We start from the raw sequence: 27,992 nt of genomic DNA on the forward strand, positions 1-27,992 counted from the left end.
GGAGCCGCCGGCGAAGCGATGCAGGAAGGTGAGCGGCCGCCTGGGAGTCAGCGGGCAGCTCGGCCTGGGCCATCTCCCTTGCCCTGCAGCGCAAAAAGTGCCGCCGCCCGTGCGTTTGGGCCCCAAGAGACCACCCCAAAAAGCCCCGTGGCATCCCCTGGGCACTGGAGGCCGAGCATCCCTGTTTTTCTAAATCTCCCTTCCTCCCGGGGCAGGTGCCGGGGGGGCCCCTCTTGCAGCCCAGCGTGCCTGGCCACCGGGTGGGAGCGAACCCCTGGGTTGCATCTGCCAAGTTGTTTCCACCTCAGCGTCCTGTTTCTCCACAGCCATTGCGATCACTGAGCAGCCGGTCTCTGTCTCCATCCCCGTGGGATACTCCTTCACCCTGCGGTGCAGAGCCGAGGGACGCACGTCGCTGCAGTACCAGTGGTTTTGTCAGCACCAGGTAATGGTGGGAGCAGAGGTGGCCCTGGGTATGGCACCAGGCTGGGTCCTTGCCCGCACTGATGGAGCTGGTCCTCTGCGGGCAGACCTGGTGGGAACCAGGAGGCTAGAAGGAGAGGGGGATAGGATGTGTGTGCACGCCGAGGACTTCTGCAGATGCTGGGAGGGGGCATGCAGTGGAAAAGCTCCTTCTCCTGCATCCCTGCGGCTGGAGAAGGGGAGGAAACGAAGGATTTCCACTTTTCCTGCTCTTACAAGGGGCCTGCTGGTGCCTTTTACTACCAGCTATGAGGGGGGGACTCGCTGCCCACCGCCTGTGTTTTCCCTTTAGTCTGTCTGCCACCTGATTCCTGGTGCCACCAAGCAAGATTTGCCCATCACTGCACAGCAGACCCAACTCTACACCTGCAGAATCAATGACCTCTACAAAAATGCCATCTTCTCCGACTGGGTGAAGGTGGAGGTCCATCAGTGTGTTGCCAGAGGTATGAGCGTGTCTTCTAACTTTTCTCTATTTTGCCCACCCTTGCAACAGTGATCCTGTGCAGTTCCCGGGGCAGTGTGTCCTCCCAGCTCGAAAATCACAATACAGAAGGATTGCTCCAGTGATGTAAGCCTGCAGATCTAAGCCAGACCTCTGTGTCCATCCTCTGGATGGTTCAGGTCTCTGTCATGGTCCCAATAACCCCAGCTGTATGTACCTGCTCCTCCAGCTGATCACTCGCTGTGGGTTTCCCAGAGTTATACCGGGTGTTTGCTCGTTTGCGTTGGGCAGCTGGAAGAGGCAATCTGGCTATTTCAAAACTGAGAAAAAGTAACTCTGGGTGTGGCTGACCTCAGGAGGTTGACTGCACCCTTGGCAGGAAAGGGCGAGCATCGGTTTTGGGAAGCCAGAGGCAGGGCTTTGGCATGTCATTTACTATTGCGGGTGTCGCTCCCAAGGATTCCCTGCTTCCAGAGCAGAAAGGCACAGCAGTGATGTCCTGTGGGATGGCATCTCTTGCTGCGGGTGGAAAAAGCTTGCTTTTCTGGCAGTACACATACAGGGGGGAATATCACCATTTTTTGCTGTCCTTGTGGAGGGAGGACCAATTCTGTGTCGCTGCTTTACAGGACTGCCCCCTCAGCTCTGGCGAGGAGAACCGGTCATCGTCCTCAACCCCACCGAGCAGAGGGTGGAGGTGGGGAAGCCGCTGCAGCTGCAGTGTGCTGCCATGGGGATCCCAGCCCCCAGCTACCAGTGGTACCAGAATGGGAACCTGCTGGAACACCAGAAGAAAAAAAAACTCTGGGTAACATTGCCTTGGGATAGTTCATAAACTTTGGCTGTTGAGGTGGGTGATGGGAGAAGCTTGTTGCTGGATGGTGGGCGTGGGAGAGCCTCAGAAGCCTTGGAGAGACTGCTGAAAATTGTATTATTGTCATCCTGGACGTGACAGGTGGCAGTCCTTAAGCCTGGCTCGTATCTGCATGTCAAGGCTCGGGCGTGCTTTGATCTATGTGATCAGGTGAATGCCAACAGAAAGCAGTCTCTCCTTGCCTGTCCTCCCCAGCTCTCCAGCCCTTGAGAAGCAGCCTCATGCTCAGCTGTCTTTCCCTGCCACGTTGCAGGGTTGTGAGAAAGCACTCCACGTATCACTCCTGTTGCTTTGATAGCTGACTGAAGGACTCCGGGTGAAGAGGGAATACATTTTATGGGCTTCTTTCAAAGCTGTGGATGTTTCTCTAAGAAGTAACCGATTCATAGATGCGTTAAGGGCTCTCAGCACGTCTCTCGTGCCTCTTTGCAGCAGTGGCACAAGAACAGCTATTATATGTCTGCGCAGGGGACCACGGAGTGATGGAGCTGCGGGAGTGCTGTCTGCCTGCAGGAGAGCTAGAAGGAAAAGTGGTTAGTCCCAACAGAAAAGAGTCAGGAAGACAGCAAAAGGTCTGGGTTTATTTTGGGTCACTGGCTGAATGTAAATCAGTGCTGTCTTCTTGATGCAAGAAAGGCAGATTGCCTTCTGGGGCATCATGTGAAGGGCAACGAAGGCAAGAGATCCCATCTCTTCTCAGGAGTGGTAGATGATATGACAGGGGACAGTGGCCTCAGACTGCGCTTTTCACGGGGAAGTTCAGGCTGGGGATTAGGAAGAGGTTCTTCATTTGGAGGTGGGTTGTGCTGCACTGGAGCCAGAAAGGCAGCGAGATCTCTGTCCTTGAAGGTTTTCAGTACTCGACTAGACAAAGCCATGGCCAACCTGACCCAGTGGTGGCTTTAGTTCCTCTCTGAGCAGGAGCCTGGGCCGGAGAGCCACAGAGGTCTTCGCCAGCTAGTACTGCTCTGATTCTTGTCCCACGTCAAGAGAGATGGATAAGAGTTGAAAACTTGCCGGAAGAGAATCTAGAAAATGTCACCTAAGAGGAAAAACAGGCAACCTTCTGATGTTGGCCACGCACCGTCTTCCCAGTGTGGCTCCTGGGGCAGAGTATGGCTATGACAGAGGGTTTGGGGGCTGCCGGAAAAAGAAGGGCAGGCATTTGGGCAGAGGATTCTTGCGCTCTAGAAGCTGGGGTCAGCAGCAAACCTTAGCGCATGGCCTTACTGAGCTTCTTAGAAAGAGAAGTCATGGGAAATCTCTTAGCTTTGTGAGGCAAGGAATGAGGTCTCGGCGAACAGCAAGAAAAAAGACTTTTTATTCCAGGAACGTGGGTGCCTTTGGCAGATACCGGCAGGGGGCCACAAACTTTCACCATAAATAACGTTATTTAACTTTTGATCTGTCTAGATCACCCACGCAAAGGTCAGTGACTCCGGCACGTACCTCTGCTGTGCCTCCAATAGCCACGGAGAGCACTGGACCAACGCCGTGGATATTCACATAGGTGAGCAGAGCCAACCCACATCTGCTTTGCTGCAAATCACCTTCTAGCGTGAAAAGTAATTAGACGGCAGGCACAGGAATTTAGTGCTCTCACCTGGAAGCACCGGGCTGGTGAACAAGGAGCCCAGTGCTGGCATGTTACCCTCTGGCTCAATTGGTGGAGGGGAAGCTGGGCCCTGGGGCGTGGGATTAGGAGAAGTAGGATGCGTGGCTCTGACATGTGCACCTTCCCCCGGCTTGGATGGATCTTGCACGCTTTTATTAACAAAAAGAAAGGCCACGGGTTTTAAATACCGCTTCTGCAGGGAGCCGAAAGTAAGACACTTCAGAGCAGAAAAGCAGCATGGGGCTCTGCAGGGAAGCTGGAGTGTTCTGGCAGTCCTGCGGTGGCTGTCACGGGAACAGCCTGCAGAGCGCAATTTCACACCCTGGATATACTGGACGCAATGATCTCAGCAGAGCTGCACAAGCCCTGCCAAGCGGCGGGCGTAGGCATCTGTCAGCCCCGTGATAAATAGGATTCCTTGATAACAGGGTTCAGAGGTGGCAAGGGAGGCGGTGTCTGTAAAAGAAAAAATCCCAAAAACCCAGTGGTCCGCTGTACTGCAATGTGGGATGCTGCTGGGTCCTGCAGTCTGTCGGAAACCTGTCGTGTTAGAGCAGGTTGAGCGCTCTCGGATGCTCACTGCAGTTTTCTTGCCTTGCCAAGGTGCTGGTTTAATAGCTCCCCAGCCAAATTGCAGCGGGGTCTTTTGCTAAAACTCATTTACAGCCTTGCTGAGGTGAAGTGATGTGCTCAGATGCACAGAGCTGGAAAGGATGGTGTATTTCGGGAAGGTTCAGGCCCCACGGGCTGGCAGCCCAGGCCTGATGCTGCATGAGCTGATAGATCCCAGGGAGAAGATGGGTCCCCAGAGCCTCGGGCATGCTCCACCTTCAGTGTGACTGCCGCTTTGACCCTCTGCCTTTGCCCTGCTGTGAGACAGGAATAGCACAGGCTAGCTTTGCTGGCTCTTTACTCCACCTAGAGATTTTTCTATGCCGTAAGCTTCTCATCTCGCCTTTTAGGCTGGCTTTAAAATTGCTCCAGAGTGCAAATTGGTCCTGTGTAGCCAGAGAGCACTCTCCCTGCCTCCTCGCAGCTGGCAAAAGAGCATCTGGAGGGGACAGGCAGCGAGAAAGGGGCACAGGATTAGGTTAGATTCAAAGTATTATTGCTGGGTAGTTTTAACGTGCAACAGTCAGCTCTGTCAGAGGCAGAAAAGGATGAATGGGCTTGTTCTGATGGTTTTCCAGGCATCCCTGGAGCATTAGCTACACTGGTTCAGGTACTAAAGGTCTTGCAGACCTGTGAGATTTATGCAATTTAAAATATGCCCTTAATTTCTTCTTTTAGAGCCTGTAGGTCTTTAGGGTTTTCTCCTGGGCTGGATTTTTTTAGTTATTTTTAATTTAAATAGGAAAAGCTGGAGTGTTAGGGTAGTGATGATTTTAAGAGGCTGGGAGCACTCGGGCAGGGGAGCTTGTGGAACTCGTAAAAGTGAGTCACATTTGGGGTGGCTTTTCTGAGCCGGAACTGCTAAAAGGCAGGGAAAGGCAAAGCAGGGTGGAGAAAGGCTCTGGGAATATTATTGCAATCAAAACCAAACAGTCGGCTTCCTCTGCGCTGACTGCTCATGGGGAGAAGTTCTCTGTTTTGAAGCTTATGTTGATCTTGAGTTGTTGTGTTTCCCTTGCTTTCGCTGCAGCAAGGAAGCAGGCAAGTCACCTCGGGAAGCACAGCAGCCCAGGCAGGGCTGGTACAAGCAGCGCAGACCTGCTGATGGGTACGAGCTCCTCCATGCTGGCCCTCCTTCCCCTGGCCTGCCCCTTCTCCAAGCTTTGCTTCCCAGCTGCTCAGGATTTCATAAATCAGGCAGGATTTCATAAATACTCCCAAAATCACCAGACCAGTGTCTTCAAGGTTAGCAATCAGGCTATGAAGAACTTGCCTGAGGAGTGTTGCTTGTGCGGATGCTCGACGGTGTTTGATTCAGCTTTGCATTGCTGGGGGATGTTGGAGCAGGTTTCAGACCCGAGATGGGAGCTGGCACTGGGGCGCTGGGTGCTGGGCACAGGCTTATCATTTCCCTCTTTCTTTTCCAGGTATGTGTCGCTCTGAAAAGTTTTTTGGTGAGTACTGTCATCTTTTCTTCCTGAGCAATTATTCCCTTAATTAAAAGCCAGGCTCCAGGGTGGATGGGAGGACAGGGCATAGGAGTGCTTTCCCTTCAGAGACCGCTTCAAGCCTTTATGCCCACATTGTCATGGGCTCTGTGCTTTTGGGATCAGAGCTGCAAGGCACAGGATGAGTCCCATCCCCTGCCAAGCCCTGATCAGTCTTAGCAAGTGGAGTAAGATTATTCCTAATGAGTAACCCAGTCTTGACCTCCATGCCTGCCAAATGAGTTTAAAAGTGTTGTTCATGTGACACCTTTTCCCTTCCTTGAAATACCACCTTGGAGCAGGGCAAAGCTCCTTGCTCCCACCACTGCTGAGTGCCATAAATCTGGTTTTCCTACAGTGGAAGGTGGGGATAAAATGAAAGCAGGAGCCCAGGGTTTCTCTCCTTCAGCCCCATGGGGGAAAGGACCTCTTAGCCTGGCTCAGTGCATCCCCCTCCCAGGCACCACTGGCACGTAAGACCTGCGGTCACGGTAGGGCAGGTGCCAAATAACCTCGGTAGCGCAGATCCTCCTGCACTCCTGGGGTTTTGGTTGTCAAGTGAAAACTTTTGAAGTCTTTCTTTCAAAATGATGGTTTGTGTATTTTGTCAAAGTGTTCAGAAAGCCGAGGGCTTTCTGGAGGGCGCTCCAGGCTTGTAGCAGCATAGGGTCCATCCTTCCTGCCTAGATGTAAGAAAAGATTTCCCATATCCTCACTCAACCGAAGGAGGTGAGACCTTGCCTCCTGCTGAGCATTTACAGCTTTGTCGCTTGGTGTTTCCGTTAGCTACAGGCAAGATAGCGCTTTTAGTGGGCAACAACCGCTACCAGCATCATCCCAACCTGATGGCTCCCGTCACGGATGTGTTTGAGCTGAGTCTTCTTCTGGAGCAGCTGGGCTTCCAGGTTGTCTCTCTTCTGGACCTGAACAAGGCTGAGATGGTGACAGCGGTCAGTCGGTTCCTGCAGCTCCTGGGGAAGGGAGTCTATGGTAAGGCAAAGCCAGTAAGGTAAGGTAGCCGATGTGCAGGTAGCAGTGGCCGATGCAAGGAGGAGCAGGGATTTGGCAATTTTCCGAACAGCTGTTGAATTAGAAGAGAAGAAAGTGAACTTTCCTTTAGGGGGGGCAGAGGAACCCTGTGGCACAGTCTGCAGCAGTGCCAGGCTTGGCGGAAGCCCCCAGGTAAACGCCGTTCAGTTTTGGCCAGGTTACAGCCAGGCAAAGTAGGTGTTTCTCCATCACGTGACTCACCTCCAACTCCAACAGCATGGTCTCATGCTGAGGTTTTGGGGACCCAGCGCTTCTGATGGCAAATGGGAGAAGGTCTTTTGATTTTTCCTTATATGAAAAATTAAGGAGATTGACTATCAGTTGTCCCTACTGCACTCCTTTGCGAGGAGAGGAGCTCCTTTTGAGCCGTGACTGCTACAGCCGGCCACGATTTCCTTGTTTCTCTTTCCTGATGGTCTCATTTGAGCCTCTGACAGCCTTTTCGCAGAAGCGCATTCCCAGCTGCAGATGGCTTTGAGGTTGGGCTTGGAGCTTATTGCACACTGTCCTCAGCAGGAAGCGTTCCTCAAACGCAAAACCAACCAGCAGATCTTGTGGGTCTTAAAGCAGGTGTTCAGATTTGGTGGTGAAAGTAGCTGCTTTGGGGTTTCTGAGGTTCTCTCAGCCTGATGGATACCCTGAGAACACCTGGCAGATGTTTTTTTTGCTTGCAATCCTTAGCATGAGGCTTATCTTTACCGCTCTCCCAGCTGCGTGGCATACCAGGGCACTCAGACAGCAAAAGTCAACACAGGCCAATTCCAGCCCGGCGCTCAGCGTGAGGTTTGGAGGTTGTGTAATGGACAGGGACATGGCCACAAGCAAAACGCTGCACAGCCACCTTGTTCCGGGAAGCACTGACTCACTCGGGGAGGCTGAGCTGGCAGGGAAGGGCAGTACACGGTTGCCGCCACTCCGGCCAAGCACGTCATCTGATGACAGCATATTCCTATGAATTCACTTGCAGCTTCCTTTTGTGGTTGCTCTCTGAAATCCCCTTGCATCTCAGGCTTTACCTCCTCTCCCAGGCCAGAGTCATCCCTGGGGGGCTGCTATGCTTTTCCCACAGCGCTGCCATTCCTACCCTCTATCTGTAGCATGTGAGGACCAAATAGCATTTTGTCCACAGCACTTCCCTTGTTTTCATAAGCATTGGAGAGAAAAAAGATTTGGAAATGACAAACCTTTCACGCTGTCATGCCTTATTTAAACTTCTAGTGCTTTTCTGCATTCGTGGCCACTGATCCTTCCTGGCAAAATTGATTTTGTGCACTGGCAGGGAAAACATTAACAGCTGAGTTACTGAACCTTGATAAGCCTCAAGTGTTTGCTAGGCATAGCCTGCTCCGGATGGTGGTTTTCTTTACAGCTTTCTAAGCTGAGTGGTCTGCTATTATTTGGAGGCAGTGAACCGCAGCGCAGGCTGGTCCTAGCAGCATGATTGAGTGGAGGACTCTTGCCGTAATTGGTGGCATCCAGACTTAATGGTGGGGCATTGGGTCAGCCTGCCTGCTGATTGCCCCAGGGTTTCTCCATCTGAAGTGTGCTGCCTCTCGCTGTGATGCACCTTCCAGCATTTCTTCAGCTGTTTTCCTTACATAAAATTAAAAGAACCAGGTGAAGTGCAAATTATTGACATTAACTTGTCTTGTTAATAAAAATGCACTTTTAGAAGAAGCTAACTCCACCTAAACCCTATGTATCAATTTTTCAAGGCACTAGCTCCAGGATAAACATCTAGAACTGACTGAGAGGTTCAGGATTCACATAACTCATACGCATGGGAAGACAGTGGTGAGGCAGCAGCTCCAGGAACGATCTAGGCAGCCTATTAAAACTACAGAAACCCCAGGGGTGCCTGTGATAGCCGGTCCTGTACATCCACGTGGGTGTCTCAGACATGCACCTGCACAAAGGCATCCCGGTGCTTCCACCTCATTTTTCTTGCTCAAGGAACCTGGAGGTGCCATCTCCCGTGTAGCAACCACCACAGCTGAAATCAGGAGAGCTTTGCATAGATGTACGAAGCGAAGCAGGGAGCTGGGAGGAGAGGGCTGACTGGTGAAAGACTGTCACTGGACTGAAGTGGGAGACCAGTGTAACACAGACACACCTGTCCTCACGCCCAAGAAGTGAGGCTGGCTGTCTTCTGAAGTTTAACTCCAGCGGCAGAGATGCTGGGGCATTCATGCATCTTTCTGCTGGTGCAGATGTGGGTTAGCGTTTGAGCACAGCGCTTGTTGTTGCTTCTCGAGTTTTATTTAGCTTCAGGGTGCTGATAAGAGCTGAAGAAGACGTGTCTGACCTCCCTAGACTTCTTTCTTATTGTGAGGCTCCCTTGCGTGACCTTACTGGCCTGTCTGTGATTTACACTCCTACAGGGGTTGGTGGGAGGGGACTTTGGAGTCATCAACACAAGGTCAGGGTTGGTTGTGGCTCTCCTTATCAGGTCTTGAAGACTTCCAGGCATGGAGTCCCCCACTTCTCCACCTGCCCATCTCAGGGCTGCACCACCCTCCAGGGAAATTTTTCCTCCTGTCAACCCTCCGTGGGTTGGTGCTTGTTGTCCCATGTTGTATGGTCCACACCAACAAGGAGAGTTGGGCTTTGTTGTCTCTGTAACTGCCCCTCCAGGAACTGTAGGCTGTTGTTAGACCTTCCTTCACCTCCACGTCTCCAGACCATCCCAGCCCAGTTCCTTCCCCCTCTCCTCCCAGGCCCTGGGCCCAAACATCTTGGTAGCCTCTGCTTTTTCCAGCTTCTCCACCTTCCTCTTGAGCTGAGGTCCCTAAAACTGGTCACAGGATCTAAGTGAGGTCTACTCAGGGCCAAGGAGAGTGGTGACAGGTTCCCTGGCGATCCTGCATCTTCTAGCTTAGCTCTCTCCCCAGTCAGTGCTGGCTCATCTTCAGCATGGTGTCCACTGTGACCCTAGGCTTGCTGCTCAACCAGTGCTCAGCCCCAAACAAGATGCTGCCTGGGGTTATCTGCCCCCGTGCAGGACTTTGTCCTTCTTATTCTTGAACCTTCTCTGAGATTTCTCAAGCCCAGAGCAAAAACTGGCTTCATTTTCAGGCACGGGGATATTGTATGGCTGCACATTCGAGGTGATCCAAAGGCTTCTCTAATTCACCGTATGGAGGTGGTGGCTCATCTGGCTGCTTTTCCTCCAGATCTCCTCTTAGAAAAGCTGCAGAGCATTTTTGAAAGCCCCAAACATGCCGTGAATGGTCTAATTATGCAACCCTCAGGCGAACAAAGAATCCCCCCGGATGTTACTTCGAGCGTCCTAAAAAGTCCCAAGTCAAAAAAATGTCAGAAATGCAATGAGAGCAGAAAGTTGCGAGTGAAATACTAGGAGTATGCCGTCATGCCTTAATTAAGCTGCATGCTGACATTTCCTGTATTATAAGCAGTGCCCGGAGCTTCCCCTTTTTAATTTGGTACTCAGAAGCTTGTTTTGACTCACGAGATCTGGGAAGAGCTTTGAAATGTTAGCTCGCAATAAAAAAACCCTTTCCTTCTCTAGGCAAATTGTTGACTTTACTGTTCAGGAGGAGAGATTAAGTCCAGGAGAGGTTTGCAAAGTTGATGTGAAACTCACGTCTTTTTTGATTTGAACGCGAGTCTTTGTGGTTTATATAGCGGCAAGGAGCACTTGGCAGTGCATTCAGGGTGCACAAGACGACCTCAAAAGTTAGGAGATTTAATGATTGAATGATTCTTTGTGGGCTTCTCTGTAACATTTCAGTTTTTTCCAAGTGTCAGTGAGGCTGCCTGGTAACGGATGTCATCACCTCCCTTTCACGTACAGGAGGAAAAGCAGAGGAATGAAAGCCATTAGTGCTCGATGACTTGAGGGGCCAAACCTGAAGTGCCTGCATCTGATTTTTCCAGAAGGCTTCCTATTTTATACTCTTTTATAATCTCAGGGGAGGTTCTCGTGGCTTTGATTTGCAAGTTATGAAAGTTTAAAACTTCTGCAAATCAGAGCCCACTCTCTCTGGCTGGCGATCCACAAGAAGAGGAACCCAAACCTTGTGGGCACCTGTGAAAACAGCCATTTGAGTAACTTTCCATTGTCCCCTGAGAATAGAAACCAAAGGTGACTTGAGGCCTTTTTTACTATGAGATCATGCTTTCCATCCTCCATACGATGAGATCATGCTTTCAGTCCTTCAGCTCCTGCCCCATTCACCGCATCCCTTGCAGCATCAGAGATCAAAGCGAGTGTCCTGTGAACTACAGGGGCAGGAACAATGGAGGGAAAACAGAGGAGAGGTTACTCAATGAAGCGTGGGCTTTGGCAGCAAATCTGACTAAAGAATTTCTCTGCTTTTGCCTCTTAGCCACTTGTTCCCGTTTCTGACCTCTCGTTCTTCACTGTCCTTCAGTTGCGGTAGTGCAACTGTTTGCGTCACCTCGCAGAGCTATTTTTAACCCATTTCAGTTCTCCGAGCTGGCTTCCGCCAGCATCCCCCAAGCAGTTGCATCAGTGCTGGGAAGGGGTAGCCAGCCACTGTGCAGCTTCCTTTCAGGAAGCTACAGCCCAGATGGGGATCCCTGTGCAGAAGGAAAGCCCTTCACCAAACACAGGGGTTGGAGAGAAGCACCAGCGTGGGCCATGCCGAGCTCCTCAGTGCTGGCTTTCCAAGCTGGATGTCCCCATGTTGCCATCTCTTGTGAAGGCAGAAACCATTACTAAGTTTCATGTGCTTAAGAGTAAAACTCGAACCCAAAATTCTTGTTGGGTATTGGACTTCCCACCAACACCTGGATGAGTCTGACTCCGCTTCTGCCTTATAGGGCTGGTATCTGGTCTGAGGTTGTTGAAGCAAGTGGTCCACATGTTCTGGACATCTGGAGAACTCATCTCTCTCTGTCTCTATGTCATTTTTCACCAGCTTATGGGTGTGTAAATACAGGCAGACCTTTGAAAGCTGGAGAGTGTTTCCCATCACCTAATCCATTGCTAGTCTCTCCTCCAAAATGAGGAAGCTGAGGAGCTTCTCATTTAAAAGGCTGTTAATGTATTTTTCATCATGGTAAAATACTTCGTCTGTTGTCATATTCTTGCAAAGAGCTTGATGATTAACCGAAACTTGTAACTTAGGTGGTATTCAGTCTGGCAGACGCCAAGCTTGGGTGTTGTAGCACAGATGGTTACGGAAACATGTAAACCCAGTGACTTTGGGGTCTCCTGATGAACAGTGCTGGAAACCACAAGTACAGGAGAGCCTTTCAGGGCTGCTTTCAACTCTGCTGAAGGGAATGGACTGGAAAAAAGTCGAAATGGTGAGGTCAATGTAGCTCCAGTTTCATAGGTGCTACTGGTCTAGGTCTGCCCTGCAGCAGTATCCCTTCAGGACATGAGGTGGGACGTGGCCATGGGGAGCTGGTTATAGACCTGCAGGTTCGCATCGTGACTCATCCTCTCCTCTTCCTGTTCCCAGCTATATTCTACTACGCTGGTCATGGGTACGAACATTCGGGGAGGAACTACATGGTCCCTGTTGATGCTCCACAACCCTATGCCCCCGAGAACTGCATCAGCGTGCAGAGGATCCTTCAGAAGATGCAGCAGCAGCAGACGGCCCTGAATCTCATCCTGCTGGACACCTGCAGGAAATGGTAGGGTGCTCTTCCCCCTTCCTCGCTCGGGATGGGCAGAGCGTGGCATTTTGAGGGGTTGGGGGGAAACAGCTGCCAGCCTCAGCCCCTGCTTCAGCAGTGGGCTTCTACACAACCACGTGAGGTGTTCCTGTGGATTGACAGGGCCACTTCCCTCGTTGTGCTGCTGAGCCCAGGCCTCTGTCAAAGTTTATTGGGCTGTGGCATAAAATCAGCAAGAGCGCCAGGTCTTGCAGGATCTCCTGGGAAGCCCAGTCCGTCACGTATTAGGTGCAGAGAGCATCAGATGCTGCCTGAGATCTGTTGGAGAGAAGGGGCTGGAGACCCTCCCTTGATTTTTCGGGGTGAAGAAGCCTGGCAAATACAGGCAAGTCACCTAAAGCCTGCAGAGGGCTGGCTCTGCCCTGGCATAAATTGTTGGCTGAAACTCAGCATAGGGTTTGTCTTTCTGTGTTTCAACCCCCTGCCCCAAACCACCCGGCCCTGGCAGGCTGTAGCAGCATCTCGCTGACCTCGGGCTTTCACAGCACGTGTTTCCCCATGCACTCAGGCTGGGACTGTTTAGCTCATCTCTCTTCTCCCGGCTGCGTTTTTGTTAACATCTCAGTGAGAAGAGTGCAACATGATGGGGAAAATATTTTAAGCTGTGCTACTTGGTTTTTACTGGCCTTAAATGCTTCTGAAGTGGTCATGTCGTGAAGTGGGACCCAGGCTTCTGCTGAGGTCAGGGATCAGCTTTTTCCCTCTGTCTGTGAAAAGCCCATCATCCTCCCTTGGCCTGCAGATCTCCATCCTGCAGCTTGTGGGCTGCAGAAAATTACTACTTGCCCATTTTCAGCAGAGGTGGGTAGACTATTCCAGTAGAAGTTGTCATTAGTTCATTTAGTTTGGTCTCCTGAGGCAGATTTACAGGTCAGAAAAGACCTGGAGGGCAAATGCAGAAAAGTCTCCCTCTTCCTTCTGTGGTTCCTGCACTAAGAACTAGAAAGATCACAGGGGTTTTGATACTGCTGCCCTGAAGGAGCTGCCAGCCCCTGGAAAGATGTTGAATCTTTGATGCCTTTTAGCTGCAGAGGTAGGAATGCTCGCTTTGAATAGCTTACGAGCTGGCTGTGCTGGGACTTATCCTGCTGCCGCAGCTCTGAGTTGCCAGCATCACTGGAGCTTGCTTGCCCTGAACACCCTGTAGTGAAGCATCCCCTTCTTCCCTCTCGCTCACTGCTGCCGCTGAGTGAGAGCAGAGCGAGTTGCTTCCCTGCACTGCTGAGTACCCCCCCAGCACCCGCGGCAGCACCTTGCTGCTCTCCCCAGCGTGATACCAGGCAGGGGACGTCTTGCAGCCGAGCAGGAGCATGTGGTTTTTGTGGATGCACGGGTGGAGATGGGCTAGCATGCCTCTGGGCTGCTGGTAGCCCATCCGAGGGCAGTGTGGCAACGTGGAGGAGGCTGCATGGGGATTGCTAACACGAATGGCGATGATCTATGAAATAGCTTTTGAGCTGATGTCTCCCTTCTTGGCGTCGCCAGCGGTTTCCGTGCTTAGTGGAGTCTTAACGGCGCTTTGGAAAAAGGATGCGATGTGAGATCTGCTGTGACATTTAGGCATGGTTGTGCAGCTCTTTTTCTCTCTCCCGCCCCAAGATCTCACAATTCTTTCCTCCTCTTTCCCACAGCAAGCACAGCACTTAGTGCAGTAGGTGTTGTCCCCGGGCTTGCGGGGGATTACTGTAGAAGATCTCTCCTGAGCTCATTTTTCTTGAGAAGTCACCATTTCAGCTCAGCAAAGAGTTTGGATTTCGTAGTTGCGTGTGTTTGCACCGCTCCTTAAAACAGGGCTCCTGGGGCCTCCTTTCCCAACGCCCTTTTGGTTGGACTGGTGCTGCGAGTCTGTCGACGGTTCACTCAGCCGTGCATGAACCGGGAGGAGCTGTGTCTGTGCTAAGAGGGATCTCACCCAGAGTATCTCTTCACCCCGTATGTCAGCATCAGAAATGCCAAGGTGGTGAGAAACACATCCTCCTTTGCCAAGTGGTAGCAGATGTTCAGCTTTAGCAGAGGAGGAACCAGGAACACAGAGCCTGTGTGTAGCCTCGTACATTTATGTGCTGATTTTGGGTGGATGCGATTGCCTCTTCCAGGAATTCCCTGATTTATGAGGGTTTCTAGCATGTGCTGCTTAGGACAGAAGGACACCATCTCCTATCTGGGATGCAGATCAGAACTGGGTTGCATGAGATGTGCTGTATAAATGAAACTTTTTCGGGGCCTGAAGCAGGAGGGAGCGCTGCCACCTTCTCTGCTGTCAGGTCTCTCCCTGTGTTTGGTCACCATCTGGAAATGCCCCTGGAAATTCAAGCCCCTGCTGAAGCTTGTCTTCTGCTGGGGCAGGGGACCACGGCCAGCATTTCTGCTGTGTGCAACTCCAGCCTCGCTGGAGCTGTGGATGCCTGCTGGTACCATCAGGAAAGGTTTGCACAGCCTCGGGTGGATGTCCCCAGCATGGGGACAACAGGACCTCAGTTTATTTTGGGATCCCATGTCTCGTTTCTCCTCGGACCTGGAATCCCAGATGTCTGCATTCATTTAGGAGTAGCTGAGGGGCAGATAAATCTCTCTGTTCAATGTTCATATTTAGAAGTGTATCTCCTTTTCCACATTTTCTCTTCTGATCATCTTTAGAAAACTTACACAAGCCAGATGAATACTGCCATTAAACATCTCCAGACTGCACCACCAGCAGCAGGTAACGTGCTGGCTGCTGGCGATACAACCGTCCCTTCTGCTCTCCTTAGCGTGCCAGCTTCAGCCCCAGGAAACTGTGCTGGAATTTAATAACACCGAATAACGAATAATTCCCTGTGCGATTGGGAACAGCTCCAAGTCACTGGTGTAAACTGGAGGCAGCTGGTCCCCATGCTGTTCAGTCTGGCTGCAGTCAGATGGGCAAGTCTTGGCCATTAAGTGCAACCATGATATCTTTTTTGGTGGAAACCAGGACTGTCACCCCAGATCTACCTGATCTTGAAAATAACAGGGTCTGTGCTCATTGAGCTACATCTAGACCAGAGTGCCGGGACCACTTTTGGGCTTTGAGACCTGGGTTCGTGTCCTGATCCCATCTCTCAGTGAGATCTGGAGGCGTATCAGCCATAGCGTGCTTTGGTGTCCTGGGGCAGAAGGTGAGTGCATGGGCTGGAAGGGAGCTGTGGGGCACCCCAGACCCCTGGGACAGGCGGCTGAGCCGTAGCCATGCGATGTGCACACCTCCGAGTTCTTTAGGGACAGTCGTCCCTTGGGCCACAGTGAACCCGTATGTGTTCTGCACTGTGCTGCTGCCTGGATTTGTGACAAACCAGCCTCAGGAGGGAGGAGGCATGGTTGTACCCACAGCTCCAGGCTCGCTTGCAGGGCAGGGAGCAGCTCACCAGCACAGATAGGTCAAAGCTGGCCCTGTCTACTCATTTTCCTGTGGTTTGGGTTCTTTATAGGACTCCTAGCTTTAGCCTCTGTTGCTGCCCAAGTAACATGGGTTGTTACATTTGATGTGAGGATTGATCTTATGGCTATCCATGGGAGATGGGCTTGGTGGAGCACAGAGGCTCTGTCCCCTCCAGGCACACACTGGCGGGTGTCCTCGACACTGACTTGTGCCTTCGTCCCCTCTTCCAGGTACAACCCGGAGTGTGCCCTCTCCCAGGTACAGCCACTGGAGCCCTGGGGCAATACCGTTTACGGCTACGCCACGTAAGTGCACTCTGCTGTGCCCACACTGTGACACAGGACCAAATACTGGCAGAGCCATATCTCCTCACATCCCTTCATGCGTGGTGACTTTGGAGGCTTGAGAGAGCTTTGCTCATGTTTCCTCTGGCTCTCACCCTCCATCTCTAGCGTTTCTCTTTCAGACACTTCTTTTCTTCCTCCTGACATTGCTAGTGGCAGCCTGTGCATCAGTTACAGGTTATTCGTGAAAGTGGCATCAGCCTCTGTAATGTCCTTCCATGCCTGAGCCTGATTCCCAAGGCACGTGTGCCACAAGCGTGTCACCTGAAGCCTCCTGAGATGAGGATGAACATTGCTTACTGCTCCAGTGCCAGTTCCACTGGCTTTTCAACTCCTGTCACTCACCTAGGCTGGCAAAAGAGGCTGTGCTCTCCTCTCCTGTCCCTCTCTACTGCTTTTTCCTGTGCCATGCCCTTCCCACTCTCTCCTGGGCCAAAACCAAGCACTTTGTGCTGTTGCGTGAGGAGCTAACTCGGACTCAGCCGACAGTCTGGATGGAGTCGGCAAGCCCTGAGTCACCCCAGGGCTTTGTCTGTCACAGGAAGGTGAGGACAAGTCCTTACTCTTGCAGGAGCGAAGATGCAGAAGCCTATGAGTTGCAGGATGGGGAGTTCAGCTCTGGGATCTTCATGAAATATCTGAAGAAACATATTCTGCAGGAGAAGAAGGTTACACACATGCTGGAGGATGTGTTAGAAGGTAAGGGATGAGCTAGAAACCACTTGCTTCAGTAGCAGGGGTGAGAAGCGATATCAGTAGAAACCGAGTGGCTCCATGCCACCCCATCACAGCCATCACAGTCAGCCAGCCATCAGAAGCCTATGAGTTGCAGGATGGGGAGTTCAGCTCTGGGATCTTCATGAAATATCTGAAGAAACATATTCTGCAGGAGAAGAAGGTTACACACATGCTGGAGGATGTGTTAGAAGGTAAGGGATGAGCTAGAAACCACTTGCTTCAGTAGCAGGGGTGAGAAGCGATATCAGTAGAAACCGAGTGGCTCCATGCCACCCCATCACAGCCATCACAGCCAGCCAGCCATCCCCAAAAACCAAATTGCAGACCTGTGCAAGCTTTTAGTAACCTGGCAGCAGTACCAAGATGTTCATGTACGGTCTGAAAGGCAGGGCAATAAATAAGGAACCTGGAGTGACCCTTGCGCCTCCAAAATCTCTTTCCAGACATCGGCCGGGATCCCTTGGTCACTGGAAAGCAGGTGATGGAGATCAAACACACTCTGAAGGAAGCCCGGTCCCTGACAGACCCGATCTGTCCGTCGGGAGCAGCTGCCGAGCACTGGGGACGCGGCCACGGTGAGCCATGCAGGGCATGGGGAGGGCTACCAGGTGGGGGGGCAGGAGAGGGCTGGGGGTCCCCGTGCCCCTCAGGGACACCGGTCTGCAGGGAGGTGTTGGTGGGACCCTCTGAGGAGCTGACCCCACTGGGCCTTCCCTTCCAGAGCCGGTGAGCGAAATGGTGACCTTCCCCTGCGGGGTGCAGGTGGAGCTCCGCTTCCACCGGCTCTTCTCCAACGTGATGTACGTGTGCGCCAAGCTGCAGCCCTCCCCAGCCCACGTCGCTGACGCCCGTCTCCTGCTCTGCCAGCCCACCGTGAGTCCTCTGGCAGAGATGCTGGTCCCCTTCCCCTCAATTCCTGCCAGGCTTCTTTCCCCAGGGCAGAGGAGGGAGGAGGGTTGTGGTGAGCCCAGGGGGCCCCGAGGGCTGGGAAAGGCAAATAATCCTCTCTGCAAACACCTCTTTGAGTTCTCCTTCCACGTATCAGTGCCCCGCAGACTGCCTGCCTTGCTCCTAATGCATCACAAAATAGATTTGGTGCCAGTTTTGATGCCTTTAACCAGTTACTCCTCAGACCGATTTCTGGCCTGCCTGATTAAATTATTGCATTTAATCCGATTGAGATGAAGAGCCTTTCTGTTTTCTCTGTTTGGAGCAGATCTGGCTTTTTGAATGATGCCTTCTCAGCCTGCTGTGCTAATATATCTTAATGCAACAATATATCCTCCTGTACTTGTTCCCGGTTGAGCCGTACCAGCTTCCTTGCACCCTTTCTCACACCTTTTCTAAGAGACCACGTGCCCAGCGTGGTCTTTTCTGGTGGTCTCCATGCCACCTCTAAGGATCTAATTTGCTGCTCCTTTTTGCTAACCATCTTCCTCATTTTCTGTAGTCCTTTTGCTGAAGCGTAGCGTGACTGTGGTGGATTTTTCAGCCCTTGTTGCTCGTGGAAGGATGCTGCCCCTAAGTACGTTGTGGTCACTGATGCAGAGTGGTGCGTCCAGCGGGAGGTTTGGAGCCTGATCCTGCCCGTTACCAAGCCGGACCGTCGTTTCCCCTCGTGAGCTCCCTAACCACGCATGAAAATCGTGTGTGTGTGTCTGCACGTGTTTGTGTGCATCCACCCCACATCAGCGATCGTGGGGAAAGGGGGACCCAGCTGCTTGCTCCTGCATCTGGAGCTTGGTTCAAGAGGGACTGGGGAGACCAAAAAGGGACCCCAGTAGAGCCAGGGTGGTAGGATCCCCATCCCTATCCTGCTCCACAGCGGTGCTAGCTCATGCTGACCTCCAGTGGTGTCTGCTGATGTGGCAGCACATCCTCCCACCGGATTGCAATTCATCTGCCCCACGTTAGACATCCACAGCGAGGCCACCCACTCTCGCCTGTGGGACCACAGAGAGATCATAGAATCACAGAATCATAGAATCATTAAGGTTGGAAAAGACCTCTAAGGTCATCGAGTCCAACCGTCGACCCAACACCACCATGCCCACTAAACCATGTCCCTAAGCGCCTCATCTACACGTCTTTTAAATACCTCCAGGGATGGAGGTATTTAGTATCCAGGGATACTTCCCTGGGCAGCCTGTTCCAATGTTTGACCACTCTTTCAGTAAAGAAGTTTTTCCTCATGTCCAATCTAAACCTCCCCTGGCGCAACTTGAGGCCATTTCCCCTCATCCTATCCCTTGTTACTTGGGAGAAGAGCCCGACCCCCACCTCGCTACAACCTCCTTTCAGGGAGTTGTAGAGAGCGATGAGGTCTCCCCTCAGCCTCCTTTTCTCCAGGCTAAACAACCCCAGTTCCCTCAGCCGCTCCTCATAAGACTTGTTCTCCAGACCCCTCACCAGCCTCGTTGCCCTTCTCTGGCCACGCTCCAGCACCTCAACGTCCTTCTTGTAGTGAGGGGCCCAAAACTGAACACAGTATTCGAGGTGCGGCCTCACCAGGGCCGAGTACAGGGACACGATCACTTCCCTGCTCCTGCTGGCCACACTATTTCTGATACAGGCCAGGATGCCATTGGCCTTCTTGGCCGCCTGGGCACACTGCCGGCTCATGTTTAGCCGACTCAACCAGCACCCCCAGGTCCTTCTCCGACAGATGCACGGGTGTCTGCAGGAGGGCACTTGGCTCCTTTCAGGATCTGGAAATATGGGCCTACTGCTAAATGGGACAGGGTCCCTGGTGACACAGGGCGTGGAAAAGGCCGAGATACTTGATGCCTTCTTCACCTCGGTCTTTACTGGTCAGACCAGCCTTCAGGACTCCCAGACCCCTGAGTCCAGGGGAAAGGTCTAGAGCAAGGAAGACTTACACCCGGTGGAGGAAGACCCGGTCAGGGAGCACTTAAACAAACTGGACATTCACAAATCCATGGGACCTGGCGAGGTGCACCCATGAGTGCTGAGGGAGCTGGTGATGAGACTGCAAGGCCACTCTCCATCAGCTCGTGGTGTTCTTCCTGAGGCCTGGAAGAAAGCCAGTGTCATTCCTGCCTTCCAGAAAGGCAAGAGCGAAGATCTGGGGAGCTACAGGCTGGTCAACCTCACCTTGATCCCTGGGAAGGTGATGGAGCCAATAATCCCTGAAGCCATTTCCAAACACAGCAAGAACAAGAAGATGACTGGGAGCAGTCAGCATAGATTACAAAAGGGAAGCCATGCCTGATAACCTGATAGCCTTCTGCGTCGAAATTACTAACTCGGTGGATGAGGGGAGAGCAGTGGATATTGTTTATCTTGATTTAGCAAGGCTTTTGACACTCCTGTAACATCCTCATAGACAAGCTGCTGAGATAACAGACTAGATAAGTAGATGGTGAAGTGGATTGAAAACTGGCTGAATTGCCGGGCTCAAAAGGTTGTGATCAATGGCATGAAGTCCAGCTGGAGGCCACTAATGGGGAGCCCCAGGCATCAGTACTGGGACCAATACTGTTTTACATCTTCGTTAATGATCTGGATAATGGGGAGAGTGCACCCTCAGCAAGTTTGCTGCTGACACAAAACTGGGAGGGGTGGCTGATGCACCAGAGGGTTGTGCTGACATCCAGAGGGACCTGGACAGGCTGGAGAAATGGGCCAACAGGACCTTATGAAGTTCAACAAGGGGAAGGTGCAAAGTCCTGCACCTGAGAAGAAATAACCCCATGTACAAGTACACCTGGTGGTTGACAGGCTGGTAGTCAACTTGGCAGAAAAGGCCCTGGGGGTCCTGGTGGACACCAGGTTGACCATGAGCCAGCAATGTGTCCTCGCAGCAAAGATGATGAATGGTGTCATGGGCTGCATTAGGACGAGATGCAAGTTCCTGCATGTGGGCAAGAATAAGCGGTGGTGTAAGCACAGGATGGGAGACAACTGGGGTACCATTTCTGGTCAAAGTCCACAATAGCTAGTGCAACAAAAGCAGGGCAGAAGACTGTGCCAAGGTTGTAAACAAGAGCTCTGAGATTTGTGTGAGATCCTCTCTGGCTCTCCTCACTGTTGCTGAGGCTGGAGCACTGGGTCCAGCTTTGGGTCCATGCTTCATGGAAAAAAGCGTGCCAACTAAAGTGCATCCAAAGTAATAAAAGGAAGGAGCAAGAGAATTCTGGTTTAGGCAAGAAAAGCAAAAATTGGTGGATAGGAGGCCTTCAAATATATAAAAAGTTGTTTCCAACGTGGAAGGAAGTCATGGTCTGAATTGCAGTAAGGAAGATCCAGGTTGGAGATGACATTTTCATGGTAAAAAGAGTGACTGTTTGGGAGGGGTTTTGCCTAAGGGAGTTGCAGAATCACCACCCGTGTGGATCCCTTAGAGCATCTGGACATGCATCTGTCAGGCGTGACGTGTGTCACCAAATCTGTGTGTTCTGGGCCACGCGAAGCCTTTGGTCCCTTCTCCTGTAGGGTCCATGTCCTGGTGGTGAGGGTCCTAGCCTCAGGGAGAGGACACAGGCTCAACCTCACGTGTAGAACCAGGTCGGCAGCACGTGACTGGCTGACGAATCCAAAATCATTTAAGGATGCAGTCATTTAATCAGTTAATCTCTCGGACTGCTGGGAGATCCTTCCTGCGTGGATGCTGAAGGGACTTTGTGCATTTCCCCACAGTGCTGAGCATTTGCTCCTTTCCTTTGGGATGCTCCCGGGTCTGTGCCAGAGAGAAATGGCACGTCTATCTTGGATGTTCAGCACTTGGGACTGGCTTCATTCCACTTGGGGAGGCTGTGTGGTTCACCCCATCCAAACTTCCTGACGCTGCTTGGCTTTTCATGAGCTGTGGTTTAACTTGTGGTGGAATATTGTTATATTTGTGCTAGTCACGTCTGTAGTACACTGGGTATTTCTTAGGCTGAAAAAAAGGGCGGCCAAACTTCAAGGGGTTCAAAATTGCATAGCAATAAACAGACATTTTTGAGAAGAGTCCAGTGCATTAGCACAGATCTGAGCATCCCTGCCCTGCTAGCATAAACCCAACTGCGATGTTAATCGCTGAAGATTCACAGCGTCTGCAAAGGCTGCTAACACAATTGCAAAAGCAGGCACTTAGAGGTCATCTGATCCAGAGCACATCCGTGCCTGCAAGGAGACAAAAGGGAATGTGGCCCAACCCCAGCTCCAGGCTGCTGAATCCCCGGAGGAGCCACTCTTGGAGAGGTCGCAGGTGTGGGGATGCACCAGGGGAAGGCAGAACTGCAGAAGTCAAAAGGCACATGCGGAAACAGCAATGAGGCGGCTACAGAGAAGGTTGGAGGAGAGCGCTACGGCATCATCAGATATGGGGAAGAGAGGGGACTAGCAGTGGGGTGACTACGAGGAGGACTTCTGGCCATGGACTGTTTTCCTCCTAGTGATTAGGATGTCATGGGTATTACAAGTCTAGCAGGGTTCAGAAATAACTTTGACACCTTCATAAGAGTCCATAAAGGCTATTGAAAGCACAGACATCACCTTTGACTCGGAAGGTCGCTGATTTTCCCATCGCAGGAGGCTGGCAGGGTAGGCTCTCCCTGGGCAGGGCTGGCAGCATGTGCTGAAGGATGGAGCTGGCTGGACACAGTAGGGCCACTCCGCTCCTTTTTGCAGTCCTCCTGCTGAAGCCCCGTGTTAGTGGTATCCAGGCTGATCTGCTTTGTGTCTCTCTCTTCGGTCTCCAGGTTTGGTTCAACCTGGCTGCTGGGCTCAGCGTAGCAGTGACGGCATCAGGGTAGCTGGGAACAGGTACCCGATGCAATGAGCCAGGGAAGGAGAAAGCAGGAGAAGGCAGTGTTCGTTTGCAGAAGGTGCTCTGCGTCGCAGCCTGTCCTCTGTTTCAGGCACAGTTCAGGCTGGTGGAAGGAACCAGGACGAGGCTCCCTGAGCAGGAGAGTTGCTCCATTCCCCTGTGAGCTGTGTCCTCCCCTTGTTGGCACACCCATCTCCCTTTCTGCCAGCTCCATTCACTGCCCTGATATTCCCTAAGCTCCCTCCAGTTTATCTTTCCAGTAATGAGTTGCCAAGTGTGGAGATGGGACTTGGCTTTGCTTTGTACAGAGATAAATGGTATTTCTTCAGCCTGCCTCCAGTGGACCTACTGGATAGGCAATGGTGTTTACTCTTGTTCTGCCAGCCTTGCAAGCAGGGGTGATCCTGATGCCTGCAGATCCCAGCCAGCATTTGGGATCCAACATTTTAGCTTCTACCCCCAATATTCTCCTGGCCAGAAACAAATTGCTTTGGCCGCTCGTAGGCAGTTCGGGGAAAGTCTGTAAAGGCTAGCAAGAGTTCCCAGGGCTTCCCTAACCGCTGCCTCCCTGCAATGTCCTAACAGCCTCCTTCATCACCCAGTGCAACTTCTCCTGCCAACAGCAAGAAAGTTTTGCAAGGGTCAGACCCTCCTTACATGCCACTGGCTTTATGTGTGGCTGCAGTGAGCCCCCCCGGGCTGCTCAGCTCCCATGGCCAAAGCCAGGCCAGCACATTCTAGCGTTGGCCAAGGCAGGTCAGCGGGATCGGGCCGTGGTAGCTGCCGGAGCCAGCTGGCAGAGGAAAGCATCTTTGCATGGAAGGGGCTGGTGGACTGTGGGCTGTCACCCATCCTGGAGGGCTCAAATCCAAAGCAAGATGCTATTTCGTAAGGCACCTATTCCCTTGTCTGCTCTTGTGCTATTTGCAGCTCCAAGATAAGACCGTTACTGAAGACGATCTCATAGAGACGGAGCCGTTTTGGATAAGTTTGAGTAATTGAGCAAGAATTGACAGTTCTGTAGATGGTGGGGGGCACAACTCAGAGCTTCCTCCAGCTATGCCCTTGGAAAACTTGCTCCCTCCTTGACACAGTGCTTATGCTACAGGTGGTTGTGATACCAGCTGTTGCTGCTATCTACACTGCTGGAAATCCCATTATATCACAGTTTTCCCAGTAGACGCCCTCAGGGGATGTTTAGCTAGGTCTTCCCATTGATATGCACAAGGCGGGTGTGTAAAATCTCTATATTTCTGTTGCTGGCATTCTGTAGTACTTCCATTAGGGTATGCAGCATTTCCACCAGCCAAAGTGTCAAGGGCACAGGCCAGCCCCGGGCATTGCTGTGTGCAGAGAAGCAGCATGTTTGATGGGCAGTTGTGGCTCCATGCCCAGGCTGATGCTGAAATTTCCTTGTGTTTCCTCTTGTTTTCCTGACCCAGGAGATGCACGATGTGGCCATCCTGAAAGAGAGCCGCCTGGACCAAGTGGAGTCTTTGCTCGCCTCTGTGTACAAGCGGGAGGAGCTGGACTGTGTCCTCCAGCTCTGTGGACTACAGAAAATTCAGGTAGAGAGCTGCCAGGTGCAAATCTCCGCGGTTCTCCTGCAGCCTCATGTAACTGGTACTCCCCATTCCCACTGGCTTGAGCTGGATGTGCCCTTCTGACTGTGTGTCTTGTGACTCCATGCGCATGATGCCTGGGACGCCTGTGTCAGTGTAACATTCAGATCAATGTTAGAGGAGCTTGTTGACCTTCAAGGCACAAAAGCAATCCTCTTTCTCTTGGTTTGCTCTGTCCTTCCACACTGCTGGGCCAGGGAGGCCTGTATCAGCCTAGGGGAGATCAGAGTAGCCCAAATATTCCAGATGAAGGATGTCTCACTAGGCTGTGAGCTTGCCTGAGAGGTGGGCTCACGGGCTGGCCAGGACCTCGAGCAGCGGGAGGGTTTATCCCCTGCCATCAGGGTGACACTGCCAAGCCTGATCCAAGCTATGCCTCTTTGGCACACTTTAGAAGACTCTCGAACTATTTAAAGACCGTGAGAGAGGCAGAATTGCTAGTCCCCTGGCTTGTCTCTTCCAGCGGATTATCTCTCCCCAAATAGCAGTGTACACCTTGTTTCTCATTTGACTTTTTTTTTCCCCCTCTAACACCCAGCTAGTGGATCTTGCCAGCTGCTATCTGCTCTGCTCCACGCAGGCTCACACCGAACGTTGTTCTCGAGCTGCTGCCTGGATCTGCCTACAACGAGCTCCGTTTGCTGAGTGCGTGACATGCCTCAGCATATGGCAGCTCTTTCAGTCCTTGATTGTTCCTGGAGCTCTTTTCTGAACCCTTCCCAAGCATTCAGCATTGCTTTTAAGTGCAGACATGAGACCTGGACCCTGCATTGCCTGCCAGAATCTTCTTGCTCCGTTATACATCTCCCTACCTTGTACAGCCAGGCGTCTCAGGCACAGCCCCGTGCTAGGGGTTCACGTTCAGGGATTTAGCTGCCATGAATATGGTTCTCTTCTGATCTCTTCACCATCTTTTATAAAAATCTAAAATAGTGCTAGACTGCGAATGGATCCCTGTGGAGCGCTGCTGTTTAAAACTATTGGCTTTTACTGTGTGATGTGTGTTTTATTTAAGGGGTTCATATCCCTCCCCTTGGATGCTTTCCTCTCGCATGTGCAGCAGTCCTGTGCCGTGGCCAGGACGGATGTCGTGCCATTCCTCGCATGGGTGCAGCTTGCCTGGGTGCTGTCCCTCTCCCCTCCTGCTCCCCTGTGCCAGCATCCTGGGGGTGATGCTCTCGGTGACGGTGCCCTGACCAGGCTGATGAGGTCTCAAGTGAGGCAGCCTGATTTCAGGAGAAGTCCTGAAATCCAGAAACTATGGCTCAGGCCCACAAACGTCATGAGCGTATGTAACAGCTCGTTTTCTCTGGCAGTAGCATTGCTCCATCACGCCACAGCATGGGGCTGTGAGCCTGCAAAACAGCCAGCCAAGTCTGTCATTTTTGTTGACGGTGGTAACAGTGAAAAAGCTCTGCTTCAAGTCGTAGTCTCCGATTCACTTTGCGTCCTTTGCTCTTCCCTTCCAGACAGACGTGGTCCTGCAGTTGGATTTGCATTACACCCAGCTGAGCACAAAGCAGAGGGCTTGTGAAAGCCTGCAAACAACCCTCCAGAAATCTCTGCTAGGGCAGTTTTTCAGCCAGAGGAATTACTCCCAGCCAAACTACCAGAGAACTCCTGCCTGCGCAGGCAGCGTGTGCCTCCGGGATGCGTCGGCGCTGAGCATGGACCCGAAGGGGCAAGCATCTCTGAGGACAGGCTCTGGCTACAGCTTGCCCAGCAGCAACCCCTCCAACTCCAGCAGCGAGCCGGAGGAGAACGACGAGAGCGACCTGAGCGAGCTCTGCTCAGCACTGCTCCGGGCTGGCCCAGGGCAGGACTACCCCTGACCCCCACAAGCTGGTGTGCCCAGCCTTGGGAACTGCTATTTTTAATAGAGGCAACAGTTATTCAAGCGCTAAATACATCAGAATCTGTCAGCTGCTTTCCAGCCTTGGCGATCGCCCTGTCCAAGTGAGGCCAAGGCTGCTTTTTTGGAAAGGCTTCTCCCATCTGCGCCCTGTGGCGTGTGGGGCCTGAAGCCTGCTGGAAATAACCCCTGTCCCGTGGGAGCAGTCGGGATCAGCAAGGAGTCATTGTCGTGTCTAGCGGAGGACAGGGCCACCCAACAAGTCAAAACATTTCCAGGCAAAACCCAACGTCGCTTAAAGTCAAGGGCAACGGCTGATGTTTTCTGCAAATTAGGCTTTGCCTGAAAGCAAATGTTACAGCATTAAAGGTGTTAAGAAAGCCATAAACACTACAGACCCGCGCTACAGCAGCAGCACGGCCTCAAAACCCAACTACAACTGCTGACTCTCATCGCACTTGTGCAAGGGACACAAGGCTTGAACAAGGGACCCAGATAAAACTGTATAAGCTCTCCCCTGGGGTCGCAATGTGGTTTTCTTTCCTTGTGAGTCCTGCCTGTGTCAAAGCAGGTTTTAAGTTATGCATTTATGTATTTCTAAAGAATGTATTTATACTTGGGGCAAGACAACTGCTTGCCAGGAAAAGGAAGGTCAGATGTTCCGTCAAGTGTGTGTTTACAATGAAGGCTGGTTTTCCATCAGTAGTAGCCACCAGGCAGGTATGCTTCCACGTGCCCCTTCCAGCACAGTACACAGGGGCATTAAAGTGTGTTAAGTCCTGTGCAGTCCTGAGTTCCTCTCAGATCCAGAATTTCCTACATGTGGGGATGGAAAAGACCAAGATGGAGGAGGAAGAACCTCAACAAAGTCATTATTAGTGCAAATTTTATTTCTAAGTGCCTGTCTCTGTGCATTCACTGTGGGCAACCTCAAGCACTACTTTTCGTGGAGAACCATCTGTCCGGAGCGAGCCACAGGTGAGCAGGGCCCAAAGGACAGCCCGAGTGGGCACCGTCCCCTCCCTGCCTGCTTCTCTAAAGTTTGTTTGACAAAGGTTTCAGCATAGCTCCAGGTGATTGCTCAGCAAGGGCCTGAGAGGGTGATCTAATAGTTCAACAGGGGCCAATGACCCCGGTGAGGTGTGGGATCTCCATCCTTGGAGACAGTTCACTCCGGACTGGAGAAGGTGCTGATGAGCTGATCCAAGCTGTCAGGGGGCTGGACCAGAGACAACCGGAGGTCCCTTCTGGCTGTTGAGGTCCTGTGAAAGAAAGAACTTGGAGATGAAAGACTTCTTGAGAGGTCAAGGATAGTGGGGCAGGGAGAGTGCCCAAGCTCTGTCTTCTGTCGTGGTCTAAAAGAGGAATAGAAGAGAGCATTTTCTAAGTTTCGGTTCTCCTTCAGCAGTGAAGATACTTGCATCTCTGTCTACGGTGTCTATTGCAGCATGGAAGAATATGAAATGCTCCTTCCACATAAACCATCCTACAAGTGCTGGAAACCTGTCCAAAGAGAACAGAGGAGGCTTTTATTCTCCTCACAGTGAGTAGAGCCAAGGGAAAGAAGAGAGGCCCCATCTGGCTGAAGTCTAGAAAGTCTCCTAGGAAAAACTGTGAAGCTCAAAAAAAAAAAATTTACAGGGTGTAGTTTAAATAAGATGGACTGATAGAGAAGCTAAACCAGAAAATAGTAAACTAGTTGAAGGGAGAACCAAAGATCAACCCAACACCAGCCGAAACTTAAGACAGGTCAGTGGGAATAGCTATGCAGGCATTTGGGAGGAGCTGGGAGTCTCGTTGCCTCTATGAGGATTGTACGCACCCTCCTATACTGTTGGGGCAAAATATGTTTCTGGCTCACATAATCATGGCCAATGTCATCTCATGTGAACGTTAATCTCATTCCAAGCAAGGCTGTTTATTTTTTCTGAATAAAACACTATTGGTGTTTTTGAATGCATAAAGCTTCATGTGGCTCTGAGTTAACTGTCGTTATTTTTCCCTCTAATTGCCAGGGTGTGACTTAA

General features: G+C 51.8%; 1 protein-coding gene across 1 annotated transcript; it reads left to right on the forward strand.

Annotated features, from left to right (window-relative positions):
* Window positions 1–6: 6 nt before the first annotated feature.
* On the forward strand, window positions 7–27,913 carry LOC103896456 (mucosa-associated lymphoid tissue lymphoma translocation protein 1). Its single transcript, XM_009276314.2, has 14 exons — window positions 7–28; window positions 327–445; window positions 776–929; window positions 1,558–1,736; window positions 3,216–3,312; window positions 5,457–5,483; window positions 6,303–6,506; window positions 12,020–12,197; window positions 15,867–15,941; window positions 16,552–16,679; window positions 17,162–17,293; window positions 17,440–17,591; window positions 23,934–24,059; window positions 25,583–27,913. The coding sequence occupies exons 1-14, from the start codon at window positions 19–21 to the stop codon at window positions 25,943–25,945; spliced, it is 1,944 nt and encodes a 647-aa protein (XP_009274589.1). The 5' UTR covers window positions 7–18; the 3' UTR covers window positions 25,946–27,913.
* The last annotated feature ends 79 nt before the right edge of the window (window positions 27,914–27,992 follow it).

The sequence above is a fragment of the Aptenodytes forsteri genome, unplaced genomic scaffold (genome assembly GCF_000699145.1).
Source record: "Aptenodytes forsteri isolate BGI_AS27 unplaced genomic scaffold, ASM69914v1 Scaffold113, whole genome shotgun sequence".
NCBI classification, from domain to species: Eukaryota; Metazoa; Chordata; class Aves; order Sphenisciformes; family Spheniscidae; genus Aptenodytes; species Aptenodytes forsteri.